The sequence below is a fragment of the Numenius arquata genome, chromosome Z (assembly GCF_964106895.1).
Source record: "Numenius arquata chromosome Z, bNumArq3.hap1.1, whole genome shotgun sequence".
Classification (NCBI taxonomy): Eukaryota; Metazoa; Chordata; class Aves; order Charadriiformes; family Scolopacidae; genus Numenius; species Numenius arquata.
In genome coordinates this window covers 69,214,689-69,234,774 of record NC_133616.1, presented here as the reverse complement: position 1 = coordinate 69,234,774, position 20,086 = coordinate 69,214,689, and the positions used below count along the sequence as shown (strand labels likewise).

The following is a 20,086-nucleotide window of genomic DNA, read 5'->3' as shown; positions in this document are numbered from 1 at the left end:
GCTGTCACAAGAAAAGACAAACCAGAAAAAATCTGTAAACAGAAAAGTCTTGTGCAAAACCTCAGAATTTCCCAGGCAACAAAAGAACCCACCAATCCAAGAAAGAAAAGAAGAAAAAAATTCCAACAATACAGAATCAGCTTATTGATTCTTTCATCCATTTGCATATATGCAGAGAACACTCCAGTTAACAGCATAAAGTTAAAACAGAAATATATTTTTAAAGAGCACGTGAAGTTCCTAAATTAATGTTTCTTAAGTTAAATGAGGTCTCTAGATATCATTGGCTGAAGATGATTTTTTTTGCAACACTATAGAAATATATTTGTTTTAATGTTTGCTTCAAAGTGAAGAGTTGTGTTCCCCAAAATACTTGTTGCTATTTTAGCCTTTGAAATAATAATTATAAAATGAGAAATTCTGCTGTTGGCTTTATATGATAAAGTTCAGTCCAGCTATGGTTTACTTAAGTTGACATGCAGCTTGTTTAAAAGATGCTTAAGAAGTATCTACATCTGAAAATGCTGCACTAAACTATTTCCAACATAAGAATACAAAATGCTTATAAAAATAAAGACTGTCAAAAAGACTCTTGAAGTTTCCATTTCTAACTCATCTTTAATATATGTCTCTCCACCAGTTTTAATTGAAGACACAGAATCTGAACTTTGTGTAGGCAGAATTCTATGAACTATGATTATATAATCTGACCTATTCCCCTTTCTAAAGGTTTATACATGAAAGACGAGAAAAGGTGTGAGCAGTTACTTGACTAGAATTTGGGTTTTTGCCTATTTCCCTACAACTACATCATATATTAGGAAGGTCTGTCCCAACCCGGCCCAAAATACTTCCATTATTGTATTTGCTTGACTAGAACTGAAAATAAAAATCTAAAAACTATCTTAAAGCCATGGACTGGAAGAGGGCAGAGACCACTAAGCTATGAAACAGTCCAGAGCAGCAAAAATGGTTATAACATGGAAAGTATCTGCTATGTGGCTTCCCTAAGCTGAAATCCAAATGCAGCTGCTCCTGGCACACAGTGGGTGCCCTCACCGGGCAGCACCCAGCCATCCGCCACCAGTGCTGGGCTGCACTGTGCCCGCAGCCCCCCACGGCTGCACCTGCTCCTCAGCCACTCCCATTTCAGCAAGCTTCAAAGTAAAAAATTCCATTCAATATTAAATTTTATTTAATATTGTGGAATGGCATTTTAGGAAGCATTAATACACTCACCAACAATTAGCACTTTTAGCAGTGTTTCAGCTTCTCTTTAGGTTAGCAACAAAAAAATTACTTAAGTTTTAATATATATGTACACAATTACTCACAGATTTTATTACATTTTTATACAATTTGGGAGACAAATCAGCCCAGTGCATTGCTAACACCTGTATCTCCATACACAAGAACATACAAAACCGATAGAGAAGCACTAGCACAGCCTAAGGGAACTTTGCTTCTGCCTCCTACTCAGCCTGTTTTCAGCAGAACAGTAGGGTTCTCCCAAAGCAATAAAAGCCACCAGACACAGAACTCAATGCTGATTCTCTGCTAGCACCAAGCTTTCATTTTAATCCAGGAGCAGACTAAAAATATATTGCATGTGGAATCTGGACTTTTGTACAGCAGATTACCTCTTCGACCTGCCAGGACTAGCAGGCAGGGTCGGCTCTTCAGCCTCGGGTCTACTAGGCTTGCTAGCCCCCTGCATGCCTGCCCAAAGAGCCTCTCTGCAGAGGACTCCCAGAAATTGTGTCTTACCAGCCCCTCTCCCCCTCTCCTTCTCAGTCTGGTACCATGGCATGAGGGAACACAGGCTCTTTTGCACCCCGTCTGGAACATAGTGAACACTGCAGGGAGCCAGGGAAAAGGCAGCCTAAGAATCTCGGGTATTAAGACACTGCTAGCCGGAGCTTGTGACAGACAGTACAAGCCTGCATTCAGTGGTTCAAACAGCAACTGAAGCTGTTTAAATGCAGCCTACAAATCTGAAGTTAAATTACCTAGAAGCTTCATGAATTGTTGTTTTTTTATTGTTGGTTTCTTGGTTAGAAAAGGAGAATTGCAAGCTGTCATTAAGGGTTACCTTGTAAGAATCTACGCAAGAATAAAAACATCTAACACTTAACTTTCCATGTCACGTTTTATATTTTTTTTCAGTTTTGATATGAAGATAGTTTAAGTTACAACCACAGCATTTGCTTGCTCCAAAAACACAGACCAAGTATCAACAAAACTGACGTTTCTATCTCCACATAGGCAATAGGTTTTTGATACTTGAAATTTAGATCTACCTATGCAACTTTACCTTATTAAATATAGTATTTTAAAGACAGAGCCTACTGGAATGCATACTTTATTTGCTAGTAGCAAAACAAGTCTGAATCCTAGCTGAAACAAGCAGAAGATAAAGAAGAGTTAAATCAAAAGCTCAATTCCGCACCAAATGAAGTCAGAAGTGAATTCTGCCATTGATTTTTTAATGAAAGCAGGCTCAGTACCCACACATCTTTCAGAAGTTAAAAGAAGAGCTAAGTTTTTATATCTCTCAATCCATGCAACAATGCTACATCCTGTCACTTAGAGGTATGAATTTAAGCTTTCTTCCTTTCAGAAATAACAAAGAAAAAAAAAATGCAATGAAATGAAGGTATTGCTATGCTTCTTTTTGGTAAGAGATCAATACACAATAGAAAGCCCATTCCAGTCTATATTTAGCATTAATATAAAAAGTGGATATCTTCTGTTAGATAAAACTTCTTTAAAGAGTACATACTCCTGGTAAAAGGAAATCTACCATTTTCTGTGGTTTATCTTCAACTGAATGCAAGCAAAAAACACAGTTAACAGAGCTTCATATGATGAATAACCAATGCTACAAAAATGGTTAAATATTAAAAAGAATCTTCAATTAAAGTATTCTAGTGTACTATTCACTTCTTCTGCCATAGATGGTAAAAGAATGAGGTTGTATTTATACATTCAGAAAACTTCAGTACAACTCAACATTACAACACCATATGAAAGAAAGGCAGTGTGCAAGCAATGTTCTATTCAGACTTCCTGATACCCCTTAGCTCTACTATAAATGCTACACTACACTCTAGCGTCCTTTTTCTGAACAGCGAGCACTTCTGTCGAACATACTTTCACTTTGATTTTGATCTAGCATCAATCATTAAAAACAGTCAAACAGTTTTCTGGCATAATACAATGAAATAAGGTATTTTATACCAGTATACATGTTATTAAACAATAAACATTTATTATATGTCATTAAAGCGTGTTCATTTTTACTGACAACAGAGTATTTTATTTATTTAACCAGGCAACAAGTTCATTAAGTTATTCTAAAGCTTTTTTGGGGATACAGTAAGATGCTGCTTTTAAGGCATACAACTAATTAAGCACAACTGCTTTTAAATGCTGAATACAGCATTCACTACATCAAACCCCATAATACTGATTTGTACCTAATGACTACTCAAGGTGCATTACAAGGAGCATTTCTTAGGAAAAATACCTTACAATAATATTTTCTTTTGAATAAGAAACGTAGAAGCCTGTTGCATAGATGTACCTTTCCTGTGTAGCTTGGAAACACTAGTTTTATAACTAATGTAGTATATTTGGCAAGCATTCTCATAAAAGTTAGCAAAAACAAGGTTAGACTGCACCTGAGTACATCATTAAGAGACTGACAGGAATGAGATGGACCACAACAGTATAATTTTGTGCTGAGAAAATTAGCATTGCCTGGTCTGAGAGGCCACTGGTATTAACTCAGAGCACAACGGTACAAAGCTATAAACAGACTCACAAAATAATTCAGGCTGGAAGAGACTTCTGGAGGTCACCTAGGCCAGCTTTCCACTCAAAGCAGGAATTATTTCAAAGGCCTTGAGCAACCTGATCTGAGCACTTCCACGGACGAAGACTTCTGTCTCACCAGGCAACCAGCTCTAGCACTTAACAACTCTCACAAAGGGTAGTTTGTTTTTTCTTAAGTTGAAACACAGCTACACTCCCATTGAAACAGCCGGGATACACTGGACCTCTTCTGCCACCAGGGCACAGTGCTGACCCCCGCTCAGCCTGCTGCCCACCTCGGTGCCCTGGTTCTTTGTTGCAGATTGGTCCCCTCACCGGCCAGTATGCAGGCTTGCAATGCTGCCAGGGCTTGTTCAGCCCTGGGTGCAGGGCTTTGAATTTCCTGAATTTTGTGAGGTCCCTAATGACAAGACAATTTGTCAACGTGCCTCTGAATCGCAGCTCTATCCTCCTGCAGTTCTGCAACTGCTCCCCCCACCGTTGGTGCCACCTGCAAGCCTGTTGTGCATGCCTTCTACCACACCAACTTGGTCACAGGGAACATGTTCACCAGCTCTGGATACAGCATAAACCCACATGAAAACCTCTCCTAAGCAACTGTCTCACAGACTTTGAACTGTCAGCCACTTGAGCTCAACAGTTCTGCACTGGACTGCAAAGTGAACAGCACTTTGTTCACTTTGTAGCCCCACTCATCTAGCCGTATCTTTTCAGCTTGACTACAAGGCTACCATGGAAAACTGTCAAACGCTTCCCTAATATTTTTATCCACTCAGATGAATGTAACCACTACTATTTCAAAACCTGTCATCATGGTTAGATGTTATTAAAACCATTAACCACAAGGCAGGCGTGCTGTTTTCCTTTCTCTCCCCTACCTCCAATTATTTTTGTGGTACATGATTTCATTAGTCCTCTGATAGTGCTGTTATTAAAATTCTCCCCTGACTCCCCTCAAAACTGTTACATAATCTATATTTGCAAATATGAACAGACTATGAAATCAAAGCAGTAGCTCGTAACAGAATGATATTAAAAGATAACTAACTTAATAGGGTTTGATGCACTGTTATAAATGTCAAAGACATTACCGAAGTAGTTTGAGACTAATGCTCTAAGATATTTAGGTATCTAGATCCCTTTGAAACTACTTTAGTTTAAAACACATACATATCCATCAGAATCTCTGCTTCAGTTTTGAAACCCATGAAGGGGCTACACATACAAGAAAGTTTGTTGTACTCAATGGTTTGGTTTTTTTCAATCTACTTGGAGATGCCATCTTCTAAAAAGCACTTAAAATCAACTAAATGCACTGCATTGGCTGCCTGCTTTTTCATACATTAGGGTTTTCAAAAGACTTAGATGTTCATGGAGAATTAGATGTAGGTCTCCAAAAGAAACAGCCCATCTGGATTTAATTGCTCATCTCTTTGGTACTTTAATGAAGAAATTCCCTAATAGAGGCTACAATTAACAAGCCCTTCTACACATTTAGACCCTAATGATTTTACAAGCTCAAAACTTTATTTGATGAAAACTCCAATACAGAGAGAGAAGTTACCAAGTTTCTAATTCAAATCCCAATAGACACTGAGGAAAAAATTAAGGGGCTTATTCCTAAATTGCGTAAGTGTAATATTGAATTCAGAACTATCAGGAAAAACAAGTTCCATACGTTATAAATCTGAAATGGACCACTACTGTTGTCTCATACAAGTAACAAATCATAAGAACCCCCAGATGACCCTTTTTGAGTACCCTTCTTTATGAAATAGCACTCTTACGATTTACCATTTTCTAGCAGCTAAGAATATAAACCAGAGTTAACAAAACTAGCCATTGTTAGTCACTATACCCTCACAATGGTCTGACCTCATCTGTGATCAACTTTTCTGGCAGTGGATTTCTCCAGATTGGCGTCCTTAATAAACCCACAAACTGCAGGTGCTTTATCTAAGGTAAGGAGCGTTTTCTTTCCATCTGAGGCGAGCATCAAATGCATAGTTCCTGAAAATTTCATATTCATTCCATTTTGCTCTGTTTATTCTCTCCCTAGCACACAATTCACCTATTTTCAATTTCATTAAACTGGACTTTTGAGAGAAACAGAAATATTGAACTGCTAGTACAAACCAGAAATACAGGGAAGAATGCCTACTCCATGACACCATAAGAAAATGAAAATATTTTATAACAAACATTGTAAGATTGCATAAGTAGATATTGTCAATTCATACAAAAAGTGTGCTTTTCAAGGTGCTCCTAAAACCTAAGGAGCATGCACATTCATTTTTATTTAAAATCTCTAACATTTGGATAATATTTGATTGGCTGCTTAAAAAAAACAAACAACAAACTCAGAAAATTGTATTATAGATCATTAATAATATTTTCACAGAATCATAGAATGTGTTGGGTTGGAAGGGACCTTTAAAGGTCAACATCTAGTCCAACCCTCTGCAACGAGCAGAGACTTTAACTAGACCAGATTGCTTGGGGCCTCATCAAGCCTGACCTTGAACACCTCCAGGGATGGGGCTTCCACTACCTCTCTGGGAAACGCTGTGCCAGTGTCTCACCACCCTCATTTCTCAAAATTGAGAAAAACATGTAGAAAGAAAGATCAGCCATAGCAAGTATTTGGCTACTTATCAGGTAAGAAAAAATTCCAGTTAAATTTACAACATAAATCATCTAATGTTTACTACTGTTGTGCCAGAACAGCCATAGGATAAGGCCTCCAGGAATCATTTTGTCTGTTTTCTTTACACACTGCCCAGCAAGACAAAAATTAAGTGCAGCAAGGACACATTCTCCTTTATGTGATAACGCCAATACAGCTGGGCATTCATGAGAAGACAAACTTGAGATTAAGCGAAAACCATCTGTTACAGACAGTTTGCAGGTCTTCAATATTGATATGGAAGTTTAATAGCTTTAGGAACCAAGGACAAAAATTTAAAAACAAGCTCTTACCGGAGATGATAGGCATAATTGATATAACTCAGAAGTGGTACACAGAAAGATGGAGGAATAAAAACAGCTGAGGAATACGTCTTAGAAGCCAAAGAAGAGCCACACTTCCAGTAACACCACAGGCAACAACCAGGCTGACATATCTAGGAGCCTGAAGTTAGGTTATTTGTTCCAAGCAGAAAGGATTACAAACTTTGACAAAAAGCATTTCATCATAGCTTGTGGAGCAAAAGCACAACCCTGGTAAAGCTATAAAAGAGCCAAGAGAAAACTGAATCAGAAGACAGTACTTGACTTGGAAAATGAGAAAGTGACACACAGATGCATTACAAGGGATAAATCTGGATGGGAGATCAGTTGGTGGTATGAAATACAGACATTAAAAGGAGGAGAGAAGACTGCAACAACCACCTTCCACAACTGAAACGGAGGGCAAAAAAGAAATATTCATAAATGAAAGGCAGCCAAAAAACCTCCAGGTGGAAGAACTTAGATACCCTTAATAATCCATTCCCTGGCAAAGGCAGGAAAAAGAAACCCTAAGAAACTCTAGGCATACAGATTAAAGATGGGAAGGAGGTTTGAGTGGCGCAGATGAAGTGACAGGAAAACTTGGGTTTGGAAAAATGAAACTCAATGAGCCTGTGGGGAAAAAAAAAAACAAAACCCCAAAATACCAAAACAAACAAACAAACAAACAAACCACAACAAAAAGGGAATAAAACCCAAACCATGAAACCATGGGGTAACTGAAGAAGAACTGGAGTGAAGTAAGACTACATCAGTCACGGGATGTTCAGACAAGCTCTACAGTACTCGAAAGTCGTAAGCGACTCTGAGATACACCAGGACTGCATTTCCTCAAAAGGAAATACTGTTCTGTTTCATAGCACAATATTCCAGGAGAAGTTCACCTATGCCCATCTCTAATTCCATCCTCAGAAATTACAATAAAAATCACAAAATTGGCTGCACTTAAACGAACTCTTATTTGGGTATATAGATAGTCTTCAGCTATCGCCTACTTTTGTAACTATCACAGCATGAAAAGTAAAATACCTATTTTATTTTTTTTAGGTTTTTGCTTTTTATTATGTTTACTAAAATCCATAGCAGTTGTTGTAAAGCAACCATCGGCATTTTTACTATTCTTCATGATTAAATTCAGAAGGCTTGATCAACGTTGAAACATCTTTGGCTTCTCTTACAATAAACTACCGTCCCCAAGACAAAGTTGCAGTTTGTGTAATTACAGAAAAGCAGATCAAAGGTACGAGAGTTGCATTAATTAACAAGTTTATTCTCTGCTGCAGTTCTCATCTCTGGTTGTGCTCCTACTACCTATAGTTACACTTAGTCAAAAGAATGTGGCCAACCTGATATACCCTTTTTTTATTATTTTTATTTTAAAGTCAGCAGATCAAAATGATGCTAGTTGGCTGAGCACAAAGTAAGTGGCCTAAAAAGGTCACTACTCATTAATCTGATCACAATATAATAGGAAATTAACAAATTCCATTGAGATTTAGTCTAGGAGAAAGCAGTAACATTCAAGTCACTGAAATTTTTAATTGATCACAGTTCTGGCACCACTCAATTACTGGTAATACAGGCCAAAGAAATAACAGCATGAGAAATTACTCTGGATATAGTAACTGCTAAATGCAGAAAAAAATAAACTGAAACCACTGGCCAATGTTTAGCTTGATATTTATAATTCTAAACAACAGAAGCCACAGATTTTAGTGTATAAACTACAGTAACTTAAAGCAACATTAATAAAAGTTTGTTAAGATTATATGGGGCACTGAACTTGAGAACTCTTCTAATGCTTTGTAATTTTTCCACTTAGCTTTAGCTTTTCTTCCTAAAATATGGTACAGATCACGTATCACAGAATCACAGATCCACATGGGGTTGGAAGGGACCTCTGGAGATCACCTAGTCCAACCCCCCTGCCAAAGCAGGTCCACCTAGAGCAGGTTGCACAGGAACTTGTCCAGCTGGGTTTTGAACGTCTCCAGATAAAGAGACTCCACCACCTCCCTGGGCAGCCTATTCCAGTGCTCTGCCACCCTCAAAGGAAAGAACTTCCTCCTCATGTTTAGGTGGAACTTCTTATATCCAAGTCTGTGCCCATTTCCTCTTGTCCTATCCCTGGGCACCACTGAAAAAAGACCAGCCCTGTCCTCTTGACACCCACCCTTTAAGTATTTATAAGCATTGATCAGATGCCCCCTCAGCCTTCTCTAGACTAAAAAAGACCAGAGTCCCTCAGCCTCGTCTCATAAGAGAGATACTCCAGGGGCCTAATCATCTTTGTAGCCCGCTGCTGTACCCTCTCCAGCAGTTCCCTGTCCTTCTTGAACTGGGGAGCCCAGAACTGGACACAGTACTCCAGATGGGGCCTCACCAGGGCAGAGTAGAGGGGCAGGATAACCTCTCTCGACCTGCTGGTCACACTCTTCCTGATGCACCCCAGGATGCCATTGGCCTTCTTGGCCACAAGGGCACATTGCCAGCTCATGGTCATCCTGTTGTCCACCAGGACTCCTAGGTCTTTCTCCTCAGAGGTGCCCTCCAGCATGTCAAGCCCCAACCTGTACTGGTGCATGGGGTTATTTCTGCCCAGGTGCAGCACCCTACACTTGCCTTTATTGAAGTTCATCAGGTTCATCTCTGCCCAACTCTCCAGCCTGTCCAGGTCTCACTGTATGGCGGCAGAGCCTTCCGGTGCATCAACCACCCCTCCCAGTTTTGTATCGTCAGCAAACTTGCTGAGAGTACATTCCATCCCTTCATCCAGGTCATTGATGAATATACTGAAGAGGACTGGACCCAGTACTGACCCCTGGGAGACTCCATTTATTACATATATCTTAGTGCACCACTTTCAAACAAGTTACAGTTTCATCTGTAGTTGTTAAATTCTACATCTATTTTACTATTAAGTACATAATTCCAAGAGTCCCTCTTAAGATTCTTTAAAATTCCTTGAGAATCTTCTACTGAAAATAAATTAAAAACTCAAAAGACATATATGTGTATGAAAGAAAAAAAAAATAAAAAAGGTAATTCTTGAATGGTAGAGACTTTCAGGCTTGTGTACTCTTGCTTTCCACACTCTCAGGCCAATTAAAATTTCTTAGCTTCCTCAGAAAAGCTGACGTGTTACTGCATAAATATCTCTGCTACTCTAGTGACAGGAAAATCTACATAGAATCATAGAATGATTAGAGTTGGAAGAGACCTTAAAGATCATTGAGTTCCAACCCCCCTGCCATGGGCAGGGACACCTCCACTAGAGCAGGTTGCTCAAAGCCCCATCCAGCCTGGCCTTAAACACTGCCAGGGATGGGGCAGCCACAGCTTCCCTGGGCAACCTGTTCCAGTGCTTCACTACCCTCACAGCAAAGAATTTCCTCCTAATATCTAATCTAAATCTCCCCTCTTCCAATTTAAAACCATTACCCCTTGTCCTGTCACTACATCTCCTGACAAAGAGTCCCCCTCCGGCTCTCCTGTAGGCTCCCTTCAGATATTGGAAGGCTGCTATGAGGTCTCCCCGGAGCCTTCTCTTCTCCAGGCTGAACAACCCCAGCTCTCTCAGCCTGTCTTCATGGGGAAGGTGCTCCATCCCTCTGATCATCTTTGTGGCCCTCCGTTGGACCCGTTCCAGCAGGTCCATGTCCTTCCTGTGTTGAGGACTCCAAAGCTGGACCCAGTATTCCAGGTGGGGTCTCACGAGCGCAGAGTAGAGGGGAAGAATCACCTCCCTCAACCTGCTGGCCACACTACTATTGACGCAGCCCAGGATGTGGTTGGCTTTCTGGGCTGCCAGTGCGCACTGCCGGCTCATGTTGAGCTTCTCATCCACCAACACCCCCAAGTCCTTATCCTCAGGGATGCTCTTCAGCCATTCTCTGCCCAACCTGTATTTGTGCCTGGGATTGCCACGTCCCAGCTGCAGGACCCTGTGCTTGGCCTGGTTGAACTTCATGCAATTTGCACGAGCCCATCTCTCAAGCCTGTCTAGGTCCCTCTAGATGGCATCCCTTCCCTCCAGCGTGTTGACTGCACCACCGAGCTTGGTGTCGTCAGCAAACTTGCTGAGGGTGCACTCTATCCCACTGTCCATGTCTCTGACAAAGATGTTGAACAGCACTGGTCCTAGTACCGGCCCCCGAGGAACTCCACTCATCACTGGCTGCCAATTGGACATTGAACCATTGACCACAACCCTCTGAGTGCAGCCATTCAGCCAGTTCCTGATCCACCAAGTGGTCCATCCATCAAACCCATGTCTTTCAAATTTTGAGACCAGGATGTCGTGTGGGACAGTGTCAAACGCTTTGCATAAGTCCAGGTAGATGATGTTTGTTGCTCTGCTCTTGTCCACCAAGCCTGTGGCAGTACTGTAAAAGGCCACCAAATTTGTCAGGCACAATTTGCCCTTGGTGAAGCCATGCTGGCTGTCTCCAATCACCTCCTTATTTTCCATGTGCCTTAGCAGAGATTCCAGGAGGATCTGCTCCATGATCTTGCCAGGCACAGAGGTGAGGCTGACTGGCCTATAGTTCCCTGGGTATAACATAACTATTTAATGCTGAAATAAAATTTCACAGTTTGTAAAAGAGATTTTTGCAGTTGCAAAAATAAGCATTTATTGATAAATAATTCTGCATTAGGCTGTAAAACCTTTAATAAATGTTTTCCCCTTAATGCACATGTGCTTAAATATAAAACTCACAACAGTAATTTGTTCTGTGGTCTTGTGGCTGTATTCTCTGCTGGCCAGTGAAGTACAACCAACTCAAAGCCTGGGAGCAGGCAGGTCAATAGCACCTCCTTGCTTAAGAACTTAGCTCACCTTCTAGCTTTCTAAGGGCACTGCTTCAAACCTCTCTGTGTGACTATTCAGATGCCCAAGCTGGTTATGACTGCATAAATCAGGTATCAAAAAGAATAAAGTCATAGCAACAGAGCTCTTCTTCATGTCACTCGTGTTTGCTAAAGGTCTACAAAGCCCCAAAGCAGGGTCAGACACCTGATTTACACCAAGGTCCCTCTTACCCTCTCAGTTGCCTATATGCTTATGGAAACTGAAATAAATATATATCTCTACCCTTCTGTATTAAACTACACACATATTTGAAATTATTTACATAAAAAAATCACTAAATGTCAGGAATAAACACTGAGAAATCTTTGCCAATACTTCTAGTCATTTTTTGAAGAAATACAACATAGAAGTGACATGACCTGTAACTATTTTATCAGGCTCACCTATGTTGAAATTAGCTTTAAAAAGTCTCATCAACTCACCAGTTCAGGGAATTCTGTAACCTGCTCTGGTGGAGGTGTCCCTGCCCATGGCAGGGGGGTTGGAACTCGATAATCTTTAAGGTCCCTTCCAACTCTAACCATTCTATGATTCTATGATACCTTGAAAAACCCACATATGCAATTACTAGGCGAACACAAGAGTACAACAGAATTGCAAATGCCCTCTGTTTTTTTAAAAGTAATAAATGAAAAAAGTTACAAGAAATAAAATTCAGTTCCACAGGCCAAAAAATCAATGAAGAGATAAACAATTTCTGATTCCTTCAGCTATACTGCAACAGACAGATCAACTTACCCAGTTCATTATTAACAGCAACAGCTGAAGACAACTCTTCTAAAAACTATAATACCTCTCCCCAGTGCTTCCCTGCTAGGCACTCCCCTCCTCCCCAGCTGTCCTGGTTTCAGCTGGGACAGAGTTAATTTTCTTCCCGGTATTTTTTGTGTTTCAGATTTGGTATGAAAGGAATGTCAATAATACAAATTGGTTTAAGTTATTACCATGTGATGTTTATAGTTTTCGAGGACCTTTTTCAGCTTCCCATAGAGGATGAGAAGAAGCCTAGACAGAATGATGGAATGGCCAATGGAGTATTCTGTACCATAGACATCATACTCAGTATATAAATGGGGTGGGCTGGGGGGTGGGTACTCACGATCACTGCTTGGGATGGTATCAGTTCATCAGGTGGTGAGAGTGACTTGTGCATTATTATTATTATTTTCCTTTTCTAATATTGTTCTGTCAAGCTGTCTTTATCTCAGCCCATGAGGTATTATTTTTATACCCTCTTCTTCTTACCCTTCTGAAGGGTGGGGAAAGGGTGGATGAGCAACCGGCTGCATGGTCCCAACTGCTGGCTAGGGTTAAACCATGACACCAGTCTAAAACTAGAACTGTGTCACTGACAAAGTCCTTCCACACAAATCAAAGGGCAGACCTGTGACTTAATTTCTTCAACTCTTCACACGTGCTCTGTTAGACATATCTGCAAAATACTGAATACTACCTACCAAAACACCTTCCTCATGAAACGCTGAAGCTGCAGACACTCTTGAGGTACTGTCATGTAAACTACAATATGTAGCATCTTCATAATGCAACCTTCACTGCGACTAAGAACTGGAAGCCAGTTTCATGTTTACAAAAGGTGACTATTTCTAGGAGGTTTTTGCCTCATCTGGAATTAAATTTTATTTCCAGGTACTTGTGCTCTTCTGGGAGATCTCAAATCACCATGAGCCATGGTCTCATTACTACCGTATAACTTGGCCAAGACCAACTTCTCTGTTGAAGGCACTACTTCTTTCTGCCAGCTTTTGGTCAAAGGGCCAGGAATAACAGGATTAATATAGCTTCATCACCAGTGGTTACATTATTATCTTCTGTCTGACAAAACAGACATATAATTAATTTTAATTTATTTTGAATGAGGATACTTTTGATTCAGTAGTATTGTTGTATCATCACTCTTCCATAGCAGTTTAAATTTATCTAAGTCAAGCTTCCACAGTTCCAACTTCTACCTTCCGTCCAATAATCCCACCCACAGCAGGCAGAAAGCTGGTCCAGCAGAAAACTCACTCAGCAGAACAGCTAATTAGCCTACAACGGATTAGAACATTGCTTTCAGCAATGGTAGTCATAGGGCACAATTTCCAGGCACTACTGGAGCAAACCGTCTCTTTGCTATTAGACTCTAAGACCCAGATGGAGCTTTAGATGAAGGATGCAGCTTGGCACGTCTCAGGCTGCAGCGAGTGCTTGGGGCCTAACACAGGGGCATGTGGTCTTCTAGCCTGCAGGAGCCGTGCAGTTGTCCAGGAACTGTCCCACAGAGTGAAAAAACTGTGGGTGGAGGTCCACCCTGCACAGCATCAAAGGGGATAAGAGAGATCAGATGGAGACCCTGAACCTTCAGCTGCAGTATTGGGACACTTAGAACCTATGCCCATGAAGTTGGTAAGACAGTCAGTTACATTCCTGAGGAAGAGGATGAAGATACACTGCAAAAATAGACTGAGTGCACAATTCAGTCTTGCATCATAATCTCCATCAAAACTTTAGTTTAAAAAAAATTGCTACTTTCCTTGTTTCTTAAAACGCAAGCAGCTCTGTGGTCTTTTTATCCTCCTGAGTTTCTCTCCCCCTACGTTTTTTTCAGTGTCTGTCGTCATTGTATCCATGCTCTTCGCAGCAAGTGTAATTCATCTAAAGTTCTTTAGGAAGCTGGTGTTTCATTACTACATGGAGATGAGGAGCTGGTAATGAGGCACAGGGAGATGGCTATTCTGGAAACCATTTTTGTAGGGGACTCATCAGAGAATCTGTCCAAAATTGGAGAAACTAGAGCAGAGATTATGAAACACACTGACAAAATAAACAACAATAATTAGCAGCATCCCACAAGCATTCTAAAAGAACTCAAGGTTAAATAGTTGAATAAGGAATGACAGTGGGCTAACTCTCATTCAACAGTTCCTTTGCACCTCAGGACTAGAATCAGCAAATGTAAAAAAAAACCTAAAAAAAAATTGGAATCTACAACAAATCAAACTCTTAATGTAAGCCACAACTACACTTAAGAATATAGTTAGTGAACACTTACAGAAATACATGATTTACATGAGAAGAACTGGTATGGCTTTTGCAAAAAAAACCCTTGCTTTTCAAAATTATTTAAGGTCTTTGAAAGATTCAACAAATGTGGGTGAGGGTGCTGTAGTTGTCAAAAATCAACTTTGGCTTTCCAAGAGGCTTTTAACACAGTCTCTTACCAAAAGGTTGCTAGCAAACTAAGCAGCCATAGCACAAGGAAGGGTTCATATAAGAATAAGCAGAACCACATTATTCAAGGTATAAATCTCTGGTTTGCTCACGCTTTGAATACTGTGTCCAAAAGAGGAAGGTAGAAGGCAGAATCGAAATAAATTAAAAGGTGATTAATCCCACCTGGGGTTTGAGGCGTTTTCTTGTGAGCCAGATGTTGTGGATACAAGAACTGTACAGGGGTTTAAGGAGGACTGGAGAAAACTGGAGAAACTCACAGAAGGGAAATAAACAACCACACCCTACTGGGATATATTAAACAAACACAAAACAACACCTGGGTCAAGAATTCCTGAGATAAAACTCTGGAAAAAAAGAGAGCAGCAAAAGGAAGTGTCATGCATCTGCTCGGTTTTCATCTTTGGGCATTAACTACTGCCCATGTTTAACTTTTTTATAGTTAACATTTATAGATATTATGACATACAGAATATATATTTTTTATTATGAACTCAAACTTGGATATCAGAATTTTTACATAACAGCTCTGCTAATAAACCTCATCAAATATTTTAAAAGAGTATTTAAAAGTTTTACTTACAGGAACCTCAGAAAAAAGAAAAGCTCCTGAACTCTGAAGCCTTAAAGAGACTATAACTACACTGTAAATGAACTTACATTCTTTTCTACTTGTCTTACCAATCAACAGAAACATGAAACCAATACATCTACTGGAAATTTTTTTCTTTGGCCGTTTTGCATGAACTTTTCAGTTCAGGAGCAACTGACATACTGACAACTCACTCCATTAAGAGGACAGACACAGCACCAGGTTACAAGGCAATGCCACAGACTCCAGGGAACATTTTTCCACCTTTCCCAGGTGTCATGGAGGCAGCCTAGGGTGGGACAAAGAGGCTGAGGGTCTAACCGAGTACAGACAAACTTTCCCAGAACCAAAGAATTCCTTAAAAAAAATAAATAAAAAAAAAAATTTAAAAGCGTTTACACCATAGCCAGCCTCCCTGAAACCCCCCGCGCAGGCCCCTCCCCGCCTGCCCGCAGGGAAGGCGGTTTCCTGAGGTGAAAAGGCCGCGGGGTGGCCCGAAACCCCCGTCCTGCCTCCTCGCTCAATAACCAGACCCCGTTTGTCCCGAGCTCCCCGCCGCCCGCCCCGCCGCCTCCGGGACGCACCGCCCCGGGCCCTCAGCGCAGCCTCCAGAAAAGCGGGGCGGGGCGAGGGCCGGCCGGGCCACCGGGCCCAGCGGCTTCTCTACGGCCCGACCCCGCGCGTCACCTGCAGCGCCCGCACTCCGGCCGCCTCTCGCAGCGCTCCACCGGCAGCTCCCACAGGCCCGCGCAGCCCTCGCCCTCCTCGGCCGGGACCGGGGCCGCCCCGCTGCCGGCCGCCGCGCTGCCCCTCTCCATACCGGTGCGGCGGGAGGCGCCGGCCGCCGCCAGGGGGCGCCGGAAGGCAGGAAAGGCTTCTCGTCCCCGCTCACGTGAGGCGCCCCCGCCCCCTCGCGGGGGGCTCTTCCAATCGGGGCGCGGGGAGCCTCTCGCCCGCATCGTTGGGGCGCGGCGCGGCCGGCAGAGGCCGCCGTTGTTGCGCGGCGCTGCTGTGGGCCGGCGCGACAGCCGCCGGCCTGGTTGGCGCTGGAGCCCGGGGTCCCTGGCAGCGCAGAGCTACCCTTGCCCATATCCCGAAGGGTGTCGGCGGCTGCAGGCTGTGGGAGCGGCCGCTAACACCCCGTCTGTCACGGCGGCGGAGTTGGGCCTAGCGTCTCACGGCAGGCCTCGGCCTTGCCCGCAGCAGCGCCCGGCGCCGGCAACAGGCGCTGCCAGCCGCGGCCTGTCCTTCGGCGCGAGTTGCAGCTGGGCCTCTGCCTCTGGGCTTGTCCGAGCAGCACCAGTACCGGGGGTGGAGCGGGGGGCCCGGCGGGAGCCGGGCTCGAGGGCTGTGTGGCTGTTGGCTCCTCTGGAAACAGCCAGGTGCAAGAAAATCCAGCCCAGGGCTTGGAGCTCTCAGCGTGTGTACGAGTAGGAAACAGTCCTCTGGTGCTAGTGAGAGCAGTGAAAATTAACTGCTCGTTGTTAAATACGTATTTGACCATTTTAACGGTAAGTGCTTCAGAGTAGACGTTTAGGCCTTCACACATCTGTCGGTATCCTTTCTGCTCTTTGAGTTCACCCAGCTCTTGGAGAGAGGCTGCAGCACAAGCTAGGCTAGTAGGAGGGTGGGAAAGTAACAGATCTAAGTTCTGACTCTTCTCCAACCTCAGTAGTACCAGCTCTTAAATAAACTGGAGATCAAAGATTTAGATGCAAGTTATGCTCTGCTCATTGTCAGATATGATAATAAACAGACTACATTGGAGTCCTATCCAGTAAAATGAAGTTCAACTCCAAGGTTGTTGTAGTTTACCTTAGAAAGCAACTGAAATACGGTAACTAGGGAATCTCCACACAAGAGATCTTCTCCTGAAATTAGCAACTGTAGATGGGTTGGCTGGTTATGTTATTTCCTGTTTTCTGTTCTGCATCCAAATATTGTTTGTGATCTTCAGAGGCATTGGATGTAATTTAGGCCTGCTAGTATACATGCACAATATTAAGTTGGTTTTGCTTTTAAGTTTTGTATTTTTGTACTGTAGTTTTGCATTTGTAGCTCAAGCTGCAAATTAATTCATTTTCTTCTGTAGCCACTAGAATGCATTTTACTCACAAGATGAAAAAAAAAAAAAGTGACCAGTGATTCTGAAGGTGGCTGTAAAATTACACAGTGTAAATGAAAAAATAAAAAAATACAAAAAAGTAGGGAAAAAGAGAATACCACTATGCAAATTTTAAATTACAAAGTTATTTATTGCTAGTATTATATGTGACCTAATTTAGGACGGGACCAATACGAGGGGGAGCTTTTCTATTAAACTGAAAGCCTTGTCACAAGATGAGTTCATATAAAGAGCTTATTTAGGCTGATAATTAGAAGTAACAAAGTTGTAGTGGACAGGAGAAGGAGTATTGATAACTTACTTGGGTCACTTTCCTGCTTCCACCTTACTGAAGAGAGTCCCCATGCAATCCTGCTAACGGAAACCTGGATATGCCTTCACAGCTTCCCACAAGAGACCTCAAAGAGTGAGGCTTTATCTGGTCTGGTGAGAATAATCAGCTTCAGTCATAAGCTTAAAAGTAAACCTTTGTAAACCATTCTGATCTTACTGCACAGAAGAAGAAAATTGATCTGCTGATGCCTAAAATAAATGTTACAATAACATGACATGAAATAATTTTATTGTCAAGGGAATAGGCAAATGTAGGAGGGAATAGCTAAACGCTAACAGAGAGCACTACGGCTTTTCTCTGTGTATATGTATCTGAAGAGCAAAGTGAGCAGTTTAAGCTGAAGGAAAATGTTGGCACGAGATCAGGTTAGGATAAACTGTGACGAAAATGTAAGCCTGAAGACAGAGGGTTCCTGTTATCAGAACATTGCTGTTCTGAACTACAAACAAAAGCAGAAGGGATTAAAAGCCAGGTCAACCCAAGCGTTTTTTGGAACAGAGCTAGTGTTTGCTGTATGCTTGTTGTTCCAGAGCTTAACCAGACCAGCAACTTCTCTCACTACAGGCCAGCAAACTACAAATCTGACACTAAATACTCATTTAAAAACATTGGAAATATGAGTTCTAGGCCAAAAAGTCTTAAATAATAGAAAAAGTTTTCAGAGGAGAAATGCCTGGATATTGAAGGTTGAGGCAAAAAGTCAAATAGTTTTTATGGCAGATGTTGATAATCAATCTATAGCAGGCTAATAGGTAGATATGTCCACACTACCTATTTAATGAATGACTGCCTTGTGTATTTGATGTCCATAATTAAATCCCAATTAGCACCTCCACCATTGTGTTAGAAACCTGAGGAACTTACAGCATCTCTTTGGACCAGTGTTTGCAATTTGTAAATTTACAGACCTAAATGATGGCATGAGTGGGAGCTTGTTACTGCATTTAATACTCTGTGATGTACTGCACTGTTCCCTTTTTGCGAGCACAAATGATCACATGTTTAGTGACTAGCTGTATACTCACTGCAGTGTGATAAGTCCATTAAATGCTATGGAAAGTACCATTCCTCTGCATGCCCAATCTCCTCTGCATCCTTACATAAACCATTTGTCTTTAGGGTTAGGCTTTATTAAGTAAGAACAAGTTACATTTCTTGCTGTTACAAGTGCTTTACCCAGAAAAGTGTGTGTGTGTGTCCCTTGGCCTCAAAAGTTCAAATTTAATATGCATTTGTTTTAAGACATGTGAAGAAGCTGTCAGGATGGCAGTTCTCAAGAATATTCAAATGGCAGGTGTGGTTCCCCGGCAGCTTTAGCCAGTTTAATTCAAAGTGCTGTGTTTCTACTCCCTGGCTTGGGCTTGACTCATGTTTTCAAATACCAGCGTAAGTAATCTGAAATCCTGCTGGATTTATGATCTTTTGCAAAAGCTATGGCCTCTTACATAACGTGCTTTCATGGCAGATCACAAACGTCGAATTCAGGCCAGTTGTTCTTCTTTCCTGTCCACCCCCATACTTGGCCATACATTCAGGGCCTTGAGCCAAAAGCCAGCAGTTGAGCTGGATGAACTGCCCCAACGGGCTCGTTGCGCAGCCGCTGGTGTCAGTGTGAGGCGTCAGCTTGCCCGAGTGGAGTCGGAGCTGGGAGCCTGGAAGCCACGATGAGCTGAGCTGCTGTCCCAGCGCGCCGCAGGTGAGCCTGGGGAACTGACTCACACCCACACCTGTGAGCCAAGGGGAGACAAGGCTGGAGACAGGCAAGCTGGGAGATGCTCATGCAAAGGCTGCAGTGAAAAAGAGATAATGGGTTTTTTTGTTCTCCTATATTTCTGCCTCAATTCCTCACAACAGAAGACAGACAGAGGTCTTGCTATTTCTAGAGAAGAATGGTATGAACAAAACACCTTCTAAGCTGGCAACATGTGTGAACAGAAGCCTTAGTGCACATATAGAAGCCAGTATATTAGATAAGGGGTTTCATGAGCAACAGTGGTAAATATCACTATAGTTGGCAAAAGAGCTCTGTGCAGGACAAGTTTGGGGGTGTCTGAACTCAAAACCGGGAACTGGAGAGTTTTGGTG

The 20,086-nt window shown here is 42.1% G+C and overlaps 1 protein-coding gene across 1 annotated transcript in view; it reads right to left on the bottom strand.

The window, feature by feature from the left end:
- The window catches only part of DTWD2 (DTW domain containing 2), an 86,472-nt gene extending 70,112 nt beyond the window's left edge, over nt 1-16,360 (bottom strand). The window contains exon 1 of the mRNA XM_074166881.1: nt 16,230-16,360. Within this exon, the coding sequence (XP_074022982.1) occupies nt 16,230-16,360 (131 nt within the window). The remainder of the gene's footprint in view (nt 1-16,229) is intronic.
- Nucleotides 16,361-20,086: the final 3,726 nt, after the last annotated feature.